The sequence below is a fragment of the Diadema setosum genome, chromosome 12 (assembly GCF_964275005.1).
Source record: "Diadema setosum chromosome 12, eeDiaSeto1, whole genome shotgun sequence".
NCBI classification, from domain to species: Eukaryota; Metazoa; Echinodermata; class Echinoidea; order Diadematoida; family Diadematidae; genus Diadema; species Diadema setosum.
Genome location: NC_092696.1, coordinates 9,104,588 through 9,126,261, shown reverse-complemented (window position 1 = coordinate 9,126,261; position 21,674 = coordinate 9,104,588). Strand labels below are relative to the sequence as shown.

The 21,674-nt window shown below is 40.9% G+C and overlaps 1 protein-coding gene across 1 annotated transcript; it reads left to right on the top strand.

The window, feature by feature from the left end:
• The first annotated feature begins 29 nt into the window (after positions 1–29).
• On the top strand, positions 30–19,426 carry LOC140235590 (glycerol-3-phosphate phosphatase-like). Its single transcript, XM_072315595.1, has 8 exons — positions 30–155; positions 11,710–11,777; positions 12,599–12,691; positions 13,667–13,807; positions 14,329–14,388; positions 15,554–15,704; positions 17,399–17,498; positions 19,169–19,426. The coding sequence occupies exons 1-8, from the start codon at positions 74–76 to the stop codon at positions 19,389–19,391; spliced, it is 918 nt and encodes a 305-aa protein (XP_072171696.1). The 5' UTR covers positions 30–73; the 3' UTR covers positions 19,392–19,426.
• Positions 19,427–21,674: the final 2,248 nt, after the last annotated feature.

Genomic DNA, 21,674 nt, shown 5'->3' with positions numbered 1-21,674 from the left:
TGGCTAGGCTCTCGCGTGTGGATTGACTAAGTACTGTGACTGAGCTGAACTGACGCTTACATGTTACAATATTATGGCAACTTGTCGCAAATTAACGAAGCAACTAGTAAAAGAATTTCTGGATTCCATCGACACAATATTACTTGACTGCGATGGTAAGTATGAATATTGTAGTGAACATAGATTATGATATTCAAAGTGTTTTGACTGGGTCTCGCGCTCGTCCAACGAATAGTCACACACAGTCCCACTTATTCAAAAAGGCGTGTGTTGGCGAGGTAAAGCCCCCGCAGGCACAGCCTGAATGATGTAAATTTAGTGAGGAATGGCTGCTATTTTGAAAGTACAACCTCCAAATCTGTGTGTGACTGCCAATCACTCTCTGTATCTGTATCTGTATCTGTATGGTTTAGTCAGCAAAATGTCCAGGAAGACACATCCACGCTAACTTGTAGAGAAGCACTAAACTTTATGTGTGGATAGAGCGCAACCATTGAAATTGCATCAAATTTTGCTTGAACAGGGACAATGATCATGATGATGGGCATTGGACCACTGCGTTGGGGAGTTGGTTCCAGTCTTTAACAGTCGTTATGAAGAAGGAATCCCGGAAAACTAGTGTAGCTCTGTGTCGTTGTTGAATAAATTTTTGATTATTGCCTCTTGCTCTGGTGCATGGTGTCACGTGCGTTGGGTTGAACGTAAAGAACAGGGGGACGTTGACTAAACCGTTTTTCATTTTGTACAACATGCAAAGCCTCTGATGCTTTCTCCTTATCTGGAGCGATTCCCAGCCCAACTCGGATAATGCCCTTGTAACAGATCCCTCTTCCCTGGTATAGGTGTTCGTGCAGAATCTGGCTGCCTGCCGTTGGATTCGCTCGAGAGAATTAATGGAGTGTTTAGTGGTAGGGTCCCAGACGGATGATGCGTATTCGAGTATGGGTCTCACTAGGGCCAGATATGTAGCAGATTTCACTTTCGTATCACAGTTCCATAGGTTTCTGCGGATGACATTCTGCACATTTTGGGCTTTCTTAAGAACTTGCTGAACATGGGGGTTCCAGTTTAAGGTGTTGGATAAGGTGATGCCCAGATAGGGGTGGGACGAAACACTCTTCAATTCGGAATTACAAAATTGATATGTGTGACCGTGCACCTCAAAATGAACATAAAGTCGCACACACTGATTTTGCGTGAGGACTGAAAATAAGTGAAATGGGTCAACTTAGCCGAACTTGACTTTTTCATATTTTCTGAAAGAGCGGGTCTTCTTTTACGTTATGCTAAAATTTGGTATCACAAAACGGGCAGGAAAGTGTGTTTTTTAGCAGTTTATCTCAGACATTTTTGGTAGAATACTGTGATTAGGTGTGTCTTTAGAATCCCATTTTCATTTCTGAAAAACCTTGTCCACACTCTTCATTTTCAACTCTAATAACTTTTGAAAGGATAGTGCTACTGCTTTGAAAGTTGGCATTAATTATGGACAGAATGTGTTAATGAGGCAAGTTTAATTTCAGTTTAATCTGATAATCCCTCCATTGTTGTTAGTCTGGTGGTTTATTTCCTGTTTTTTGTCCCATTCATCGCACAGCCAGCACGGTTTGGTAAAGATTAAGCGCTTGAATAGAGACTGTACTTCAGAGCCTCTTTTCTCAGTTCACACTTTTCCTGAGTTGGTGCTTTCTTTCCAATATTTAGATAGGTTAGGAGAGTCCATTTTGATTTGAGTTATACATCATTTTAAAGCTTAAAGTCTGCTCTTTCAGAATATGGTCTTAACTAAAAATTCATGTCTGGCGACTTTTTGTTTGTTTTGAGGTGCAGGGTCACATGTGTTGTGGGGAGGATTTCTCTTGCCAAAAGTAATAGTACAACATTTACAGGCCTCGAATTAAGCGACGGCCACCAACGGCCATGGCCGTGCCCCTCTCGTTGGCCGCAATGCCTTTTGTTTTAAATGATCAAAGTTACGGCCAAAAAAAATGTGCCCTTTTTCTTGGGGCCGTGGTGCCCTTTTAGAATGAAAGTTACTATTTATGATGTATGATATGCCCTTTCTCAAAGTCTCTTTAATAAGCTTGAACAACTTTCCTGATCTCAGATATCATACCTTCAGTTCACTCGCGTCCTGATATATCTGATTCAAACACAAAGTATCTTTCCGAGGTACGAGACGACGTGTACGTACATGTACGCCCGACCGGCTTTTACCGTCCCGACTGCCTCCGCAGCACAGCGGCCGCGAGTATGTACTAGCTAGGCAGCGCATATTCAGATAGAGTAGTAAAGAGTGAACACCAAGTTCACCAAGAAAAAAGAAAAATCCCACAATGCCAAGGTGTGCCAGACTAGGGAATGGGGAGGGGTGGAGAGAGAGAGACCAATCAACAGAAGAAACCGCGCATACTGGTGCATTCTTGGAGGTCATGAACTGTCTGTCACAGACTAATCATAGCAATCTACACGCGCACGCAAATTCCTTTGCCTTGTGGTTTTGCCAGCCAGCTGTCGGAATGTCCTTTGAAGTTTCATGGCAGCCTGGCCTGGCTGGCCTGAAAGGGTGTCGAGTTTCAATCAATACCTACTCTTGTTTTATTCCTGTTTTAAAAAATGTCGTTTCACCTGATAGAAACGCGGAGATCGGGAATGTGTTACAGCTGTAGGGAAGAGGTTTTTGTTGTGTGTTGCACTTTGTGTGTTTGTTTGTTTTTCTCGGTTTGTTTTTCTTTTCTTTTTTCATAAACACCAAACATGCCCTTTCCAATGTGGCCTTGGTGCCCCTCTGACTGACTTAAGTGCCCTGGCCTCTTGGAAAAAGTGCCCTTTTCTAAAATGGCCTTGCCCCTCCAAAATCCTATTTCGAGGCCTGCATTTAGATGGGTTGAAGTTCATTAGCCAGGTGTCCTGCCAGTTTTCCAGTGATTTTAGGTCATCCTGAAGAATACCGACATCTTGGGAAGTTGAGGTGGGTGAATAAAGCAGACAATCGTCAGCAAATAGTCTGGCTTTAGAAGAGACAGCATTTGGTACAAATGTAAGTCGTTTATATACAGGAACCATAGAGGACCAGTGACTGTGCCTTGAGGTACACCTGAGGTGACGCTCGCAGATGAAGAGGAATGACCGTTCAGGACAACTCGTTGGGTGCGACTGGTGAGAAAATTCCGGACCCACGTGGATATCTCACCGTCAAGTCCATAATATTTCAATTTAGAGATGAGTCGGCGGTGTGGAACCTTATCAAAGGCTTTGGTGAAGTCTAACAGTGCCGCATCAACCAAGTTGTTTTTATTCAATTCATGGCTGATATCATGTATGGTTAAGATGAGTTGGGTTTCAGTTGATCTCTTAGCCCTGAAGCCATGTTGGTCGTCCGAGAGGATATTATGGGATTCAAGGTGTTTCATCACGTGGCTATGGATAATGTGTTCCATAACTTTGCACACTACCGATGTAAGTGAGATGAGACGGTAATTAGCGGGACATCTTCTGTTGCCCTTTTTAAAGACAGCAGCGATATTGGCCTCCTTCCATCCCTGTGGGACAATGCCGGAGTTGATCGATGACTGGAAGAGGTCTTGTAGTGGCATAGCTAACTGTTGGGCGCCAATTTTCAGGAACCATGAAGGTACGATATGCCGTCTGGGCCAGGAGATTTGTTAGAGTTCAGACCTTTGAGTAATTTAAGTACTCCATCTTCAGTAATAGTAAGATGATCAATCTGTTTGTGTGGACTGTCGCCAAGCAAGGGGACGTTACCGTCAGGTTCAACCGTGAAAACACTTTGAAATTGATCACTACAAGTATATTGGCTTTTAGGTGATCTTCGCTGACTATCTTTCCCTCAAAATCAAGATCAGCGACCCCAAAGCTTTCTTGATTAAGGCGTTTGATAAAAGACCAAAAACGTGTGGGTTCTTCAAGCAGGGCAGACCCTAAGGTGTTCCTGATGTAGGAAGACCGCGATTTCCTAATGAGTTTGTGGGTGGATTTCCTAAAAGATCTGAAAATTTCCCAATCGGCTGGTTTATCCGATTTTCTAGCTTTATTGTACAAACGTTGTTTTTTCTTAACCATACGACGCAGGGTTCTGTCGAACCAAGGTAGGTTGAAGCGGGATGAAGACAATTTATGTGGCACATGGCGTTCCATTGTTGAGAGAATGTTTGATTTAATCTCTTCCCATTTTCTGTTCACATCATAATCAAGACAGTTGTTACGATAATACTCAGCAAATTCATGGAGTGATTGCTTAATACTCTCTACATCAGCCTTGTTTCGTAGAAATATTTTCCTTTTGGTTGGACGTTTTCTGAAGGGAGTGATTCTGACATCGATTACAACAGCATCGTGGTCGGAAATTCCTTCTCTACATGTGACCTTCTGTACAATTTCAGGATTATTTGTGAAGACCAAATCAAGTATTGATACTCTCAGTTTTTCCATATCTTCTCGTGGCAGAACTATTGAAACATGTTGATACAATCCAAATTCCTCAGCTAGGGAGATCAGTTTACTGGCAACTCCAGTGTTACTGCCACTCTCAACACTGTGATCAGACCATGAGATATTTGGCAAGTTGAAGTCCCCAGTGAGTATAACATTATGTGAGTTAATTTTATGCCCTATTCTGGTGAGTGATTCCACAAGGTGCTCAATTGCTTCACCTTTATCATTGGGTGGACGGTAGAAAACTCCAACGAGCAGTGGCCTACAGCCTTTAATTTTGGTTTCAGTCCAGAGAATCTCACAATCTGAGTTATATTCATTGCAATGAGAAGTAGCCAGGTCCAGTTTGACAGCCTGGAAACCCCCCCCCCCCCCCCTCCAATTTTTGGTGGGGTCCTGTCTTTCCTGTGTACATCGAAATGATCAGGAAAAATCTCACTACTGTTGATGCTGGGGTTTAACCATGACTCGGTTCCACACAGGATATCAGGTTTGACAGAGTCTACGAGCACCTCAATGTCTCCGGCTTTAGATCTGACACTTTGGCAATTTGTAAGAAGTATCTTGAAGTCGTCCTTCTTTTTTATTGGGCGCTTAGAATTAGTGAAATTTCGATTTGGCATTTTAGATGAGACATCTTTTGGCGAAGTCGGCTGAGAAGTGTCTATGGAGTTCAAAACATCAAAGGGATTTTCAGACGAGATGTTTAGATCTACGCTGAAAAATGAGCCAGAAAAGGACAGATTTTCACATTGAGGACAAATCCAGTTGCAAGAGCTATTCATAAGTGAAAAATACGTATCGGAGTCAATGTTACAGCATGCTGTGTGTAGCCACTTATCACAGCTGTCGCATTGAACTGCATGATGATCTCTCAAGACGTCACCATCACACACACTGCAAGGTGCACAGCAGCTAGAACAATACCATGGTGTAGAATTTGCAGCTAAGGTTTGGACCTGTTTGAGGGTTTTTCCGGCACAGCTGAGGTGAAAAGATCCTTGACAATCTTCACATTTGAGTTTATTTTTGCTGAACACTAATTTGCTACATAGGGGACATGGTTCAGTGCGCCTGGGTTTGTGAACAGGGCCAGGATTCATTTCAACATCACCTGAACACATGATCAGGCCCATTACAACGGTTCGATTTGGTTGGAGGTGATGTAGGATACCTGTACGTCCTTTCTCTCTTGCGGGTGAATGATATAGTGTTACAATGTTGTCCAGGATTTTGTTTCTGTTAGACAACCTCGAATTCCAGATTGGGTCATACATGTACCTTGCAAACAAAGAGCTTGTATCGACTCTGGGTATATACAGGGCATAGTTTACGAAAACAGAACCGGTACTGGGAAATTGATCAGTAGGATCGCAGTATGCTCCAACAGCAACAGAGCCATTCAGGCACGATGATTTGTCTCTCAAAAAGGAAGTATGAGCAGGCCTCGAATTAACCGACGGCCACCGACGGCCATGGCCGTCGGTGCCCCTCTCGTTGGCCGCAATGCCTTTTGTTTTTTGATCAAAGTTACGGCCAAAAAAAATGTGCCCTTTTTATTGGGGCCGTGGTGCCCTTTTAGAATGAAAGTTATTATTTATGATGTATAATATGCCCTTTCTCAAAGTCTCTTTAATAAGCTTGAACAACTTTCCTGATCTCAAATATCATACCTTCAGTTCACTCGCGCTCGCGTCCCGATATATCTGATTCAATCTCAAAGTATCTTTCCGAGATACGAGACGACGTGTACGTACGTACATGTACGCCCGACCGGCTTTTACCGTCCCGACTGCCTCCGCAGCGCAGCGGCCGCGAGTATGTACTACTAGTAGCTAGGCATCGGCAGCGCATATAGACCCTGCGTTCAGACGATCCCCCGCTGCGAGGGGAATGTCCCGTTTGCCAGGACATCCCCCGGCAATCCCATCGTGTGGACGCTCGGTGGGACATTCCCCTGTCCCCCGGCAAGCTTGTCGAGCCCGGCAACAAATTCTGGTGGGGGACAGTGCGCGCAGCTCATGCAGCTGTTTTTCTCCTAAGTGCGCATGCTCAAAATGCCATTTTGTACGCGCATACGGTGCCTAGCAGTGATTTGTCCCCCGTTCACCGGGGGATATCAAGACACGTGTGGACGGTCGATCGTAAAAAAGATACAATCGCTCTACGCGCTCCCCGCGAAGAGGGGGATCGTCTGAACGCCGGGTCAGATAGAGTAGTAAAGAGTGAACTCCAAGTTCACCAAGAAAAAAGAAAAATCCCACGATGCCAAGGTGTGCCAGACTGGGGAATGGGGAGGGGTGGAGAGAGCTCAGAGAGAGAGACCAATCAACAGAAGAAACCGCGCGTACTGGCGCATTCTTGGAGGTCATGAACTGTCTGTCACAGACTAATCATAGCATGCATTCTACATGCGCGCGCAAATTCCTTTGCCTTGTGGTTTTGCCAGCCAGCTGTCGGAATGTGCTTTGAAGTTTCATGGCAGCCTGGCCTGGCTGGCCTGAAAGGGTGTCGAGTTTCAATCAATACCTACTGTTGTTTTATTCCTGTTTTAAAAAATGTCGTTTCACCTGATAGAAACGCGGAGATCGGGAATGTGTTACAGCTGTAGGGAAGAGGTTTTTGTTGTGTGTTGCACTTTGTGTGTGTGTGTGTGTGTGTGTGTGTGTTTGTTTGTTTTTCTCGGTTTGTTTTTCTTCTTTCTTTTTCATAAACACCAAACATGCCCTTTCCAATGTGGCCTTGGTGCCCCTCTGACTGACTAAGTGCCCTGGCCTCTTGGAAAAAGTGCCCTTTTCTAAATGGCCTTGCCCCTCCAAAATCCTATTTCGAGGCCTGTATGAGGAATGGATACATGTACTTACAGTTTGCAATCCCTCATTCCCAGGATGGGTATTCAGCAGTCTCCCTAGTATTCTGGCAAGTACAAAAAGTGTGACAGCTGCGTTGAAGTTGGTGTGCTGTTGGAACTCAGACTTGTGCATGTTTCCCATGTTAGAGATAAGGAAATCAGTGGCCAAAACACATTAAAGGTGGGTTCAAGGTGATAACCCGGAGAGTCGATATGAGCTTGAGGAGTACCGCAATGGAAACAGGAGTTAGTGTGACCCCAACGTTGACAAAATGGTGGTCAAAGATGGCGGAAAATACACGCTAACAAAATGGCGATCCAAAATGGCGGAGCACAAATCAAAACGATCCAAAATGGTGATGATGATGGGCCAGAACATTAAAATACATCAAAAGTAGAACGCAAAAGACACAGGTATCTGGTGAATAAGCTAAAAATACACACAAAGTGGCATGGAGTGAAGGCAAGAGCTATAATTCACGCTGAGAAGATCTTCTGGCTTCGTGGGCAAAGTATATACAGAGCATCAATCTGGGCTAAATTTGATGGGCAAGTATCGGCGACTCAGCGGTGGCGCAACACGATGCTCCGTATGGGATTTGTGTTACTGACCAGGCGGGCCAGAGCAAAAATTGAGGATAAAAATTCAGCCAGATCACACGTTGAACAACGAAAATAAATACGCAGTAATGCTAAAAAAGCTTTAAAAAGCAGAAATCACTTGATGGAAATCTGCGATGACAATTCTAAAAACTAAATTTTAACAGATTTGAAAGTTAAAATCCTGCGACAAGGCAGTAAAAGTCCATCCACACGAAGCGCCCTCTACATCTAACTCTGACTCTAATTAATGCCAGTGATCAACGATTATAATGATCCTTGTTAGAATTTGTGTGAATAGCAGAATAAATTTACTTTAGGTAGAATCTACTCCTCAGAACTCTAACTTTTTACACTGGTAAATTTACTAGAACCCTAGTTCTAGACTAGTAGTAGAGTACTACAACAGTCCAGATTAGAAATCTACAGCTGTAGGGCACAGCGCAGGTAAATTATGGTATCACCGGACAGCATGGTAATAGGTATGGTAATTGGTGTTGGTATTGTATTTATTCCAGACACGCACATTTTTGCGTATTATTGATGACAGTATGCGCGATCGCGCGAGATTTCGTTAGGCTCTGGCTCAGACAAAGTCAGAGAACGTTGTGTGGACTGAAATCGCAAAAAATGCGAAGAAATTTACATTTTACCTCAGATTTTGAGATAGTTCATTAGTTGAATGACCCGCACCTCGTCATAGTTAATATAGTATTATACTATAGACCACTGGTATGTAGCGTTCATCCTAAGAAAACATAAACAGTGTTTAAATCAGTCGATTTTTTCATTTTTTTGAAAAAATCTCGCATTTTAATAACTTTTGGCGTACACGTAGCCTTGGCTTTGATTCGCCCATCGTCATATTCATAAGTTATTAATAAGTAGAGAGCTCGCTAGCGCCGAGCCAGCGCGCGGCCGCCGCGCGGCGGCGGCGGGCAGTCGTAAATCACACAACACCTATAGCGACTCCCGTGGGAGCAACCGCGAAGCTCTCCACGGGCTGCGCGATTGGGCAGCCAATTTCACTGAAACAGGCATTGCAAGATCCATTTCGTGTACCATCGTTACCACATTGTATGGGCTTACTTGGGGTCGATAAATCTTCCTTTCAAAAAATCAGAAAACACTTCAATTTTGAAAAAAGTGAAGTTTCGACACTGCCATATTTTGCGCAATGTGGATTAAGTACAAAATACACCAAGGTCACAACAAATAAATGCGAAATTTCGACTTAGCATGCTCACAGATCGTCCTCCTCGGGCTACCTTAGCGGTTCGTAGCAGACTCAAACCAATGTACAAGGAAGGCAAAAGTAGTTCAGGTTTGTGATTCGAACATGTCGTTTGACATCTAGGGCCGTATTGCTTTTGAAAAGAATGATATAAATGCACCCCTGTCATAGCTGCTACAGCTAGTGATCACCGTGTGTAGAAAACGATGTACTTGCGCGAGAGCGCCATCTAGTGCTGAATGATGAACGCTACTATATCCACTAATGCATGTTAAAATCACATTTCGTCGCCGAATTCTATGAAATCCTACTCACATAGAGGAAAAATGCTGAAGATTCCAATAGAACCACAAGTTCCCTGATCGATACCAAAAATTTGAAGATATCGTCCTCAAATACGAACGATGCAAAAAGCAAGGCCGCAACTCAACACCCGCGCTCCCATAGACAGAGCACGTAATAAAATTTGATTGGTGGTTTTTTTTTCAGAAGGTTTTATCGTGTGAACTGTTCGAAATGTTCAAGATAGACATTTAACTGTAAAATACAAAATTTGAGCCTCATTTGCAGATTTTTTTTTTTTATCGTCCGTTTGGTGAGAATGTGTACAGTGATTTGTGGGATAAATTGTGATTCTGGTGCAAGGACAAGGTGCGAAAGACGTTGATTATTCCATTGCGAAAATCGTGTCCGGAATTACAATGCGATTTTGCACCGCGCAAAAAGACAACTTTTTTTACAGGGGTATGTTTGAAGCATATTTTCTAAAAACTGGAGCGAACAATTGACATAAGTTGGCTGAATTTGTAATTTCCAGGAGTCTGTAAATAAGTGGTGTTATTTTTAGCCGAAATTTCATCCTCTGAGTACAGAATTCAGAGCCACGAAAAAAAAGCGTCCGGTTATATGATCTATTCTCGTACTACTAGTACTACAACTACTACTAGTAGATTCTAGTTCTACTAGTCTTGTACTTGACTTAGTAGCAGTTTGTATTTGTGGCAATTTAGACTAGACTAGTACCTACTTTAAGTAGAATCTGAGAGTTTAGTGACACTAGCTTGTACACTGTACTACTTGAGACTGTAGTCTCTAGAGGGTGACTTCTGAAGGACCTTTCAGATTGGCTGATGGCCAATGGCTGATGGCCGATGGATAGGCCGACAACCCGCATGGCCGCAAGCACCTCCACGGAATGTAATGATGAGTCCTCTCCTACTAGTCCTAGTCCTACCTACCAATCTCCATGCGTCACTGCAGCATTTCCCACTCCCGCAGCCCAGCTCACATTTCATGGTGGTGATACTTTTGTACTGAATCTTTATAGTCCCGCTTAATAAATCATGGTGCTCTGTTTTTTACAGCTTCCAGTCTATCTCTTTTACTGTATAAGTCTAATATCTGATTACGAGTGTGCCCTGAGTGGGGCTCCCAAACTTTTGAGAAGTAGTCAAGTATTGGTATTTTGAGAGTCTTGTAGGTCGTGTCCTTGATTTTCTTATCACAAACATGTAACGTTAAATTTCTCTTATTCCTCGGGTCGTGTTGGCTTTAATGTAAATTACAGATACGTTTTATGTACTAAACTATCCAACAAAATGTAGGTCTATGATGGTCCCATGCTTATATTTCATACAACATACAACTGTACAAGTTGTAGAAGTAATCTTGATTTTTATAAATTCACGAAGTTACACAATATTAGTAGACAATCTGTGCAACAATACAGATTTTACACCACCAATCTATTAGAAAGTAAACACAAATACCTATCTCATTAATCAATCTCTAGATTCAGTAGTTATCCCATCCCATTGTACATGTACATTGGGTATATGGTCATGGCGTAGTCACACTCTTGGATATGGAACTGAAGACGTGTTCAGCTGTGTGTTACTTACTACTAGAAACCCAAGTGAATGAATAAGTGTAAGTCTATCCCCCACTGTAATACTCTAAAAAATAGAGTCCCTGTATTGTACAAAGTCATTTGCACTAGCCTAGCAAATAGACCTACACTTGCTACACGTGTAGGAATCTCACTATTTCTATCAGTGCTACGAGTGTAAATACTATAGACCGATTCTGTGACGCGCTATGTGTATTTTTGGCATGGGCAGCGCCATTACTGCGGTGATTCAGCCGACCCCCCCTCCCACTCCCTCACCCCTCTCCCTACATTAGCACGCGCACGGAATGAGAAAACTGATGCATGGTTGCTTTAGCCAACGGGCGTCTCGTACTGAGTGCGCGAATGCTTGCTTAGTGCGCGAACCTTTGTTACAAGTGCGCGATTTATAAACATGTTGCCCGTGGGGTGGGGGAGAGCGGGGGGGGGGGGGGGGGGTCGGCTGAGACACCGCAATTTGAGCTCATGGCTGCGCCCAGTGCTACAAATTGTCTGCTGGCCTCAACGAACCCGAATCGGTCTGTACTTGCTAGTAGAGTTTGAGGTTGAAGTCGTCTACAAAGTGTATACATCAGCAAGCAATAGCAGCTGTTGGATTGGGGACATTCATATGCATTTTGACAATATATTCATTTTATTTTTCTCTCTTTGCATCCATAGGGGTCTTATGGCACTCTGCCACACCAATACCTGGGGCAGTGGACACCATTAACAAACTTAGATCAATGGTAAGTGTCTGTTTTTTGTGCCTGCTCTGGCCATATCCAAACCTATAACTTTGCTTTATACTATATAAATAGATCAATTGAATATAGAGAGCCAGGCTTTAGACCACTGTAAAGCTCTTACCTGAAGTATCTAAAAATCCTTGAACTCCAGTGTATTCACCCACAACTGACATACCGGTATATTTGCATTGCTACATTGTATGTCATGTGTCAGGATTCTATTTCTCAATCTCTTTAGACCTTGTGGTAAACATTTTGAGGGTTGACACAACTCTTCTAGCTGAATACAACTTACTGGTAATATCATTTTATATGGGGCTACTGTAATATTGGTTCAGTAAGATAACATGCTGTTGCTTTCTCCTTTTTTTTTTCTTCAAATCCTAATTTAGTCTTTAGAATTTGTGTACTGTTGACAAGAATGAAAGGAGTAATTCAACAGGTTATCTTGTATATACATGATACATTCTTCATATCAAAAAGTTAACTTGTACCATATTCACAAAAAAAAGAAAGAAAAAAGAAAGAAAACTACCGTACCTGTAAACCTAAGTCATGTAACTGTAAACTAGAAGAAAATAGTTCATTGTTGATGTTGTTGGTGTTTTTGTTTTGTTTTGTGTGGGTTTTTTTTGGGGGGGGGGGATGGGGTGAGGCATCATAATATATTACTAGTACTATTAACGGAAATTCTTCCAGGAATACCTGGTTAAATTATGTGCACTGTCTATGCATACCATCCTTCAGACAATGCACAGTACTTTCTATGAAAGATCTGATTAACTTTGATTGCTCTGTTTGTTTTCATTTTTATCCTTCAGGGAAAGCAACCTCTGTTTGTCACCAATAACAGCACAAAGTCAAGAACACAATACCTGGAGAAGTTCAACAAGATGGGATTTGTGGTTTCCAAGGTATGATCTCATCTGCCAGCAACTGCAAGCTCATATCACTTTAGTAGTGATCTCCTGGAACATTGTACAGTTTAGTTTTCTAATTGTTATACTCTAGTACAGAAAGTGATTGTGGTGCCCAGTCAGCCCCAGTGCCTGCTTTAGTGCAGGATACAATAATATCATGTTTGTTTAATAATTGTTGATAACATTGTCATTTTTCCAAGCTACATACAAGGTGTGCCCATAAATCATGAGTACAACTTAAATCAGGGCAAGTGCATGACTACAACATTGATCTGTTAATACTCTTTTAGTCTTATTATGTACTCTTGAAAAATGAAATTAAGATAAAACCATTTGTTTTGATAGGTTCCTTTGATATATTGCATATGCCATTGAAATTTTGGAAAATTACTCATTTTCACTGTTATGTCTGAAAAAAAAAAAAAAAAATTAACAAAGACTATCTCGAATATTTTTATTTGTCATAACGTGATGATGAAACTAGGTGATTTTCAACTCTTTCTGCACATATTGAATGGATGTAGTACTATGATCCAGCAAATTATGATCATTATCATGATATCATCACTCATCATTCTGTCACTATTACAGTAGTAATATGACGCATATTCATAACTTAATCAATTACAAGTGATAATGATAGGTAATCAATCAGAAAATTCTTGCAAGAAAGTTCTCAGAATTCAATCAATTATACTTGTATTATTACACTTCAGTTATCAAGCAGCTTTAAATAGATACACAATTTGCCCTACTTTTTTGCAAGAAAAATATCTTAGAAAAGAAGTATATTGTAAGATTATTTCCAACGTCAACTTTAGACGCATTTTTCTTCCTTCAGTAATCTTCAAGTTTGTATGAGTAAATCTGATGACATACCACATATTGTTTGTTGCAAAACATGTAGCACTCTGTTTTTTATTGCCAAAATCAGTGATTTCTCTCTCTCTCTCTGTGGTTGATGACCAGGACGAGATATTTGGCACAGCGTACATTGCAGCCCTCTACCTCAAGTACAAGATGAACTTCTCCGGCAAGGTCTACCTGATGGGGTCAAAGGGCATGGAAGAGGAGATGAAACTTCACGGCATCGATTTCACAGGCACAGGAGTAGGTAACCTTTGACCCTGCCTCCTAGTTATTGTTCAATACCGAAGATAGCATGTGTCATGTTGTCACTCCTTTTTGATAGTTTGTATGTCCATCTAGATGTCTTGATTTATCTATCTATGTACATATTGTTACGACTTTTGATTATTTTTCAACATTTCTTCATCCCATGTGGTGTCTGTTTCTTCATACAGTTTGTACATTGATATTACATAGTGACATGCAAAATTTTTGAAGTGATTTTTTTCAGTGAATTATGGAAGGCAAACTCTTATCCCATACACAGAACTACAAGTCTCATGTTGACTGATATTTTCCTCCAAAATTAGAAATTGAACATACTTTCTCCCTGAGAATGCAATTTTTTCCAATTTTCTAGACTGCAAAAGCAATAAATTTTACATTTCTGAGAGTATGCACTCTTTCCATGAATTTTCTAGGGTGTGAAAATTCAGCCCATGGATCAAATTAATTTTTGGCTTCCTTTCTGTCCTTTCCTGCTCTAAAATTTTCTTGAACAGCCTGACCATTCACCAGACAATGTATTGGAGCACACAGGGGAAGTAACACTTGATCCAGAGGTGAGTTGGTATGTGCAGCTAACGGTAGGTTAACGGTGGGGGGGGGGGATGGATTCCTCCCCCCTCTGAGATCTCGGCCATCGGTGGTGCGATCGCGATGAAATTTTGCATGCGTGAGACACGCGTCATAATCTACAAGATTATGTCATAAGATTTTTTGAAACAATCAATTTCTAATTTTAATTAATTAATTATGCAAGTTAAGCTCAAGATCATATTTTAGTCTAATTAAAAGCATCGAGAGTCTAATTTTCGATCTGTAAATCTGTTTTAGCATATTCAACAATTGTACATCACAAAAACTTCCAAAACTCATTTCAATTCTTATGTATTTTATTGTTTTCAGAATTTCTTATGTATTTCTCTGTTTTTCAACTTTTGTTTTTTCTTTGTTTTTTCATGGGAAATTGTCTCTGACTACTTTTCTACCATAATTAGCACAAAATCAATCAATGAAAGTGATTAATTGTAAAAATAATCAGGTTTTTATGACTTTCATGACAGAGCACTGTTTCCCATAGGAAATGTACACAAAATCACAAAATTATGCCCATTTTGGGGTGACATTCCGCTACAAAAATGGGCGTGGCTTCGCAAAAGTATGCGTGGACGTTGCAAATTTGGTCTCAAAAGGTTAAATGTGCAAGACTTGAATAAACAAAGTCAAGAAGCCTCGCGATGAGGCCTTCTCGCGTTACAGAATTATAGCGCGAAACATCGAGGGGGGGGGGGGCGGAATCCCCAGCCCTTTTAGGGTTAAATTAACTAAATATACATTTGCAAGAATGTATATCTGACTGGATTAAAAAAAACACACACACACATGCACAGACACTTTCTGCACACTAAGCACTGTTTTGCCTTTATTGCTACTGTTGTGCGTCAGCTGTTTTCATTGCTTGTTGATCGTCAGTCAGTTTATCACGATTTCATAACAACCATTTGTTTCCTTTGTTTAAATTGTCCCACCAGTTATATGGCTGTACAAATAAACAATCCTTTTTTTTTATGTTGTGTGTAGGTAATATTTTGTAACCATGACTACTGGTAAACATCAACACAGAAAGTTGCACCAACTGATGTTTTGGTATGTCTGAGAGTAAAGTGCATCTTGGTACTTCCATTGCAATGATGATTACCGGTATCATTTTCCCCCACTGAGTAGGTTAAGGGTGTCGTTCTGGGCTTCGACCACCACTTCAGCTACATGAAGATCATGAGGGCGGCATCGTACCTCAACAGGCCTGGCAGCTTCTTCATTGCGACGAACGAAGACCCGCAGTTCCCTGTCAAAGGCTCAGATGTCGTTGTACCAGGTAGTTCTTGAAGACCATTGGTTCTCTTTTGTTGTGGTGGCAGGGGGGGGGGGGGGAGGGGGGAGGGTGAGGGGAGTGGTGTACTAGGGGTGGGGCTCAGGTACATGTAGTTGCTGAAAGGGTTTTAAATCTTTACAATACTGTGCTTTGTCAGCTGATTGGCACATCAGCTGAAGTGCACCCTTTGTTGATGTGTGGAAACGAATGGCCAATGAGTAGAGATCATCTAATCCAGAATCAAGGTAATCCCCATCCTGTCTCAATGACATTCCTGTATAGACTAGACAGAGGCTCATTGTTACACTTCAGTGCACTGGCTTTACTTTCAGTTGGATGAGTTTTCAATACTGAATGCTATTGAAATATCATGGCAAATGCAGCTGAGTGCCTGACCACATGAACGCTGTAATAATCAGTTGAGGACGGACAGATTTTGCTACAACATGCATTTTCCCATAGACACCTGCGTGAGTATACTCTGCACTAGTCTCCAATGGGTTAACGCACTTTAAAGGTCATGCACCACAGTTGTAATGGGAAGATAGTCAAGGATAAAACAGGGAGCAGTGTCCATTTAACTAATTGCTTTACTGGACACAGGGATGTTATCCAGTAACCCTTTGTATGAAAATTGCAATACATGTATGTGGGTGTCAGTGAGTTTATAAAGACCAGACTTTCATAATGACATGCATATGAATGCAGCTACTCTGTAGTTCATGTTCCTTGTGTATCCCAGGGGTGCTATCTCATTTGGGGACATTTTTCGTTTGCTTGGTTTTCATTATGTGCATTGTGAGAGTAAAAACAGTTCCAAACGTTATTTTCATCAGGGTTGCATCCACACGCATATTCAAGCAATCGATTGCTTCAATTTATGTGTTGGTACCCAGGTATAACGTCATAGACTTTGTACTTCCTAATGTTAGTGTGCTTTTGCACTTTGTTAATGAATAAGTCAGGTTTAGTAACATTAAAAAGTCCATGAATACCAATCAGATACACATATTCTTACAGCAATAAGTCATGATGTTGTTGTGCAATGTGTAATTGGTTTATGAGCACTAGGGAACCCTAAGCCTCGTGAAACTAGTTTTGTAATATTCAAATGAGACTTGAATTAACACAATTTTTACTGGCATAATATTAGTCCAGTGACATTAGCGACATTTTCTCATTATACCGGTATGTACACCATACAAAGAACTATGAATAGCATTTAGAAAAAGAAGAGAATAATAACAACAACAAAAATCTTTGACTTTAACAAAAAGCACCTGAAAAGTGTAGGATGCATATTGCTAGAAGTGTTTTTGAAACATTAGTGATGCTTACTCTTGTTTTTTATTTGTATTCAGTAAAAAGTCAAACTAGTAAGTGTCTTTTTTTTTTCTTTATTTCAAATTACTCCTTTGATTTCCAGGTTTATCATTTGAAAACAAAATCTGTTTCAAGAAGTGCTTTTTAATATACAATACATAAAAAGAGGGATTTTGGTCACAAAAAATGACTTGCAGAATCCCCCTTTTTTTATAAACATTAAATTCAGAGAATAAGTTGAATCTTTGAGGTCAAACAAGCCAATGTCAGAGTTTTTCACAGACAGAAAGTTGCCTTTGCAAGGGAAACAATGTTTTGTTCTCTTTTCTTTTCTCTTAATTTGTTTGCATGTGTGTGTTTTATCCAAAAACCAGGAACAGGCTCACTAGTGGTGCCAGTTGAAACTGCATCAAAGCGGAGAGCAACTGTCATGGGAAAGCCACAGAGGTTCATGTTTGAATGCATTCAAGAAAAGTAAGTGTGATTTGTGTATATAGACAGATGTAAAAAGCTAGCGATGTTTAATGAAAGAAAAATTGCCTGCCTCATGGTATACCTTTCAAACATTGACAAAAAATGGGGATGTTTGTTTTTGCTAAATCTTGTTTGAGTTTAATAGTTTGACAAGTTATTCAATCTGGCCAACTGGACTAACAGGAGAATAACACAGAGAGAAACAACAGTCCAGTGCATTAGACTGAACAAATTATTTCTTTTATGAGTAAATGAAGCTATCATGCTGAAGATAAAATGTTCAGTTTTCCTCGAGTGTTCAACCAGATTGTCAGGCAGTGAAACCTACATGTAGCAGTGATGTGTTATTTCTGGCCCATCACTGTCATGAATGTCTCTCAGATCTTTGGTCTTTCATCTTGAGCAAATCCCATCCCTAGGTAGCAATGATCGTTCAGTGCTGCAGTCTGCCATTAGCTAGTCAAGAATACAAATATTGACTGCTCATGAGGACGATGGTGGAAATAATCATTCCCAAGGTGCTTTTCATACCGAACCTTCTATCACCCTGAGGCGTTAGCCACCATCCACCACCATCCCAATACAGAGCAATTAATATTTGTCTTTAAAATATATACCTCATCGTTTAAGACTACACAGTGCAGGTCTAACTAGTTAATACATGTAGCTATGTCAAGATCTTGGGCTAGTCACATACGAAGTAGATTCTTGGTCTAGCCCTATGCCTAGTGGTAGTTCTACCGTAGAGCTAAACAGGCCACAGCACTTGCTTGCATCGTTTTCGTACATTTCGTAGACTAGCCAGGATTACTCACGTGGCCTTCTGCGAGCTCCTGCGTAAAATCTTGACTGAAGATTACAGTATCCAACTTCCTGTCGATTGTGTTTTAATTCGATATTTCCAACATTGTCTGTTGAGATATGTCTTTGCTTCATACAAATCCTAGAGTATAACTGCTCCAAATCCTCCGGCTCCGCATTCAACTCACTTCAAATCACTGAGGAGCACTCACCATGCCATGTCGAAATGTGCCTGTGCGCTAATAGCTAGTGTGTGTGATGATTTGCGCATGTGTTAAAATATGTAGGATGCGCGTATTACAGTGGACATCGTTGGAGGGGGTGCGGACACCGCGCGCGAAGTCTATGTGTACTTGTTAAGTGTGCAAAAGTCGAGGAGGGTTTACAGATTCTATCACCAGGGTTTTGCCTTACTATTACAAGGGGTTTGGCTTTCTATCACTTGACCTGAAAACCCTGAGGCAATGATAGACGGAAGTGCATCTTGTCACATGATATACTTTTGACCAATCAGTAATAAGAATCTCAATTATGAGGTTTATAACACAATTTCAGTAATTTGAAATGGTGCCATTCCAATGTACTCAGGCAGAGCTTTTTATTAAAAAAAAATGAAGTAGCTGCATGGAAAGACTAAGCTATAATCCAAACAAACCATCTTCGAGAAATGATAAAAATGTCTGTCACAAGCCACTCAGCAGCTTGTTATGTATAGGAGATTATTTGCTGAGGTACATTGCTGAATATTTTGGGACTATCTTTCCAAAGAAAGCGTCATTCAAATGAAGTTCACCCTGCTCAGTCTCAACTTAGAAACTCTTTTAACTCCAGTTGGACATCTGTTTCACACCTTGCTGTCCTTGTTCCAGGTTCAAGGTTGACCCCACGCGGACCGTCATGGTGGGCGACCGTCTGAGCACGGACATTCTCCTCGGCAAGAACTGTAGCCTGCAGACACTGGCCGTACTGACCGGTATCACCAACGAGGAGGAGATCCTCCGTTGCCAAGGTAGCGAGAGTCCAGAGGAGAGGAGGATGGTGCCCGACTTCTACATCGAGTCCATCGGCCATTTAGGCAAACTTATAGAATGATAGATGTACCAACATAGGTCTCATGCAGGTTAACCCTAAAAGGGCCGGGGGGGGGGGGGCGGAATCCGCCCCTCCCCCCTCGACGTTTCGCGCTATAATTCTGTAACGTGAGAAGGCCTCATCGCGAGGCTTCTTGACTTTCTTCGTTCAAGTCTCGCGCAACTTTTGAGACCAAATTTGCAATGTCCGCACATACTTTTGCGAAGCCACGCCCATTTTTGTAACGGAATGTTGCCCCAAAACGGGCAAAATTTTGTGATTTTGTGTACATTTCCTATGGAAAACAGTGCTCTGTCATGAAAGTCATAAGAACCTGATTATTTGTACAATTAATCACTTTTATTGATTAATTTTGTGCTAATTATGGTAGAAAAGTGGTCAGTGACAATTTCCAATGAAAAAACAAAGAAAAAACAAAAGTTGAAAAACAAGGAAATACATAAGAAATTCTGAAAACAATAAAATGCATAGGAATTGAAATGAGTTTTGGAAGTTTTTGTGATGTACAATTGTTGAATATGCTAAAACAGATTGACAGATCAAAAATTAGACTCTCAATGGGGGGGGGAGGGAATCCATCCCCCCCCCTCCCCTCCCCCGGGCCCCCGGTCTGAGCATAGCCAAAAAAGCCCGGCCCCTTTAGGGTTAAAGGGATAACTTTTTCGTTGAGATTTGGCATTCAAAATCTAACTTTTTGCTAGATAATAAAAAACCACATATTATGACATATGAAAGAGCATACACTTCTAAGAGTCATTCAAAGTTTATTTGATGAAATTCCATTTTGAAATCCTGAGATATCCCGAAACAAAGTGAAACAAAGTGGTCCTGATGAAAGGTGGGTCCAACCTTTTATCAGGACCTCTTTGTTTTTGGACATTTCAAAAGAGATTTTCATCAAATGTGACCGTGCATCACAAAACGAACAAAAAGTCGCCCCCCCCCCCCCCGATTTTATGTGAAGACTCAAAAAAGGTGAAACGGCTCAAACAAGTTAATTTTTTTCATATTTTCTGAAAGAGTTACCATTCTACTACATTATTCGTAAGTTTGGGATCATAAAATTAATGGGAAAGTGCATTTTCAGCAGTTTTTCTACAATATTTTTTTTTTGTAGAGTAATGAGATCAGGTATGTCTCAGAGGCCCCTTTTCACTTCTTGATAACCCTTTGCACACTCTTCACTTTCAAGTCTGATAACTTTTGAAGGGATAACACCACTGCTTTGAAAGTTTGCATTAATCATGGGCAGAATGTGTTGATAATGCATGCTCAATTTCAACTTAATCTGATAATCCGTTTATTGTTGTTGCTCCAGTGGTTGACTTCCTGTTTTTTGTCCCATTCATCCTCAGCAGAGCTAGCACGGTTTGGTAAAGATTAAGCGCTTATTATAGACAGATACACCGTGTACCTCAGAGCCCCTTTTCTCGGTTCACACTTTTCCAGAGTGTGTGCTTTCTTTCTGATATTTAGATAGGTTAGGAGAGTCCATTTCAAGTGAGTTATACATCATCTTAAAGTTTAGGGTCTACTCTTTCAGAATCTGCCCTTGGCTAAAAATTCATGTCTCGCAACTTTTTGTTGGTTTTGTGATGCAGGGTCACAAATAAACTTTGAATTCCTCTCTTGCATATGCTCTTTCATATTTCATATTAAAGAGGTTTTCATCGTCTCACAAAAGAGTTGGAAACATAAGGCCCCATCTCAATCAAAACTGTACCATCCCTTTAACCACTTGCCTTACATACAGCCTCATATCTGTGGTAACACAACCCCTGTATCAAACTAACCTGCCGTGATGCTGCTGCACTACACTTGCATTTCATTTTGTGCAGCATCATTCTGTTCCCCGGTTTTACATAGGTTGGCTGTGGTGTGGGGAGTCACTGTTTGATGTGCCAGTTTTGTCATATAGTCCAGAGCAGCTTGCAAAATGTAGAGAGTTTGAAAAATTGTGTCCAAGAGCATATTTTATATATGATTAAATATATTATATCTGTGAAAATTTGTTTTGTTTATACTGCCATCACGGTAATATCACCCTGTTCATCATCATATTATTATTATCATCATCATCATTGACGCCACTCACAACAACCTTGTTACCTCTGCCAAGGAAGGATGTTATGTTTTTGTCGACATTGGTTTGACTGTTTGCAAAATAATTTTAAAAGTTTTGAACGGATTCAGATGAAACGTATAGGAAAAAATGATAATGACACAAAGAACAAATGATTACATTTTGGTAATGATTCAGAAATTTTTGTGAGTTTTTGAAGG

Coding starts and splice junctions, on each gene's coding strand:
- LOC140235590 (XM_072315595.1), top strand. CDS start 74: ATGGCAACTTGTCGCAAATTAACGAAGCAACTAGTAAAAGAATTTCTG. Junction 12,692..13,666: donor TGGGATTTGTGGTTTCCAAG/GTATGATCTCAT, acceptor GTTGATGACCAG/GACGAGATATTTGGCACAGC. Junction 15,705..17,398: donor CTCAGATGTCGTTGTACCAG/GTAGTTCTTGAA, acceptor TCCAAAAACCAG/GAACAGGCTCACTAGTGGTG.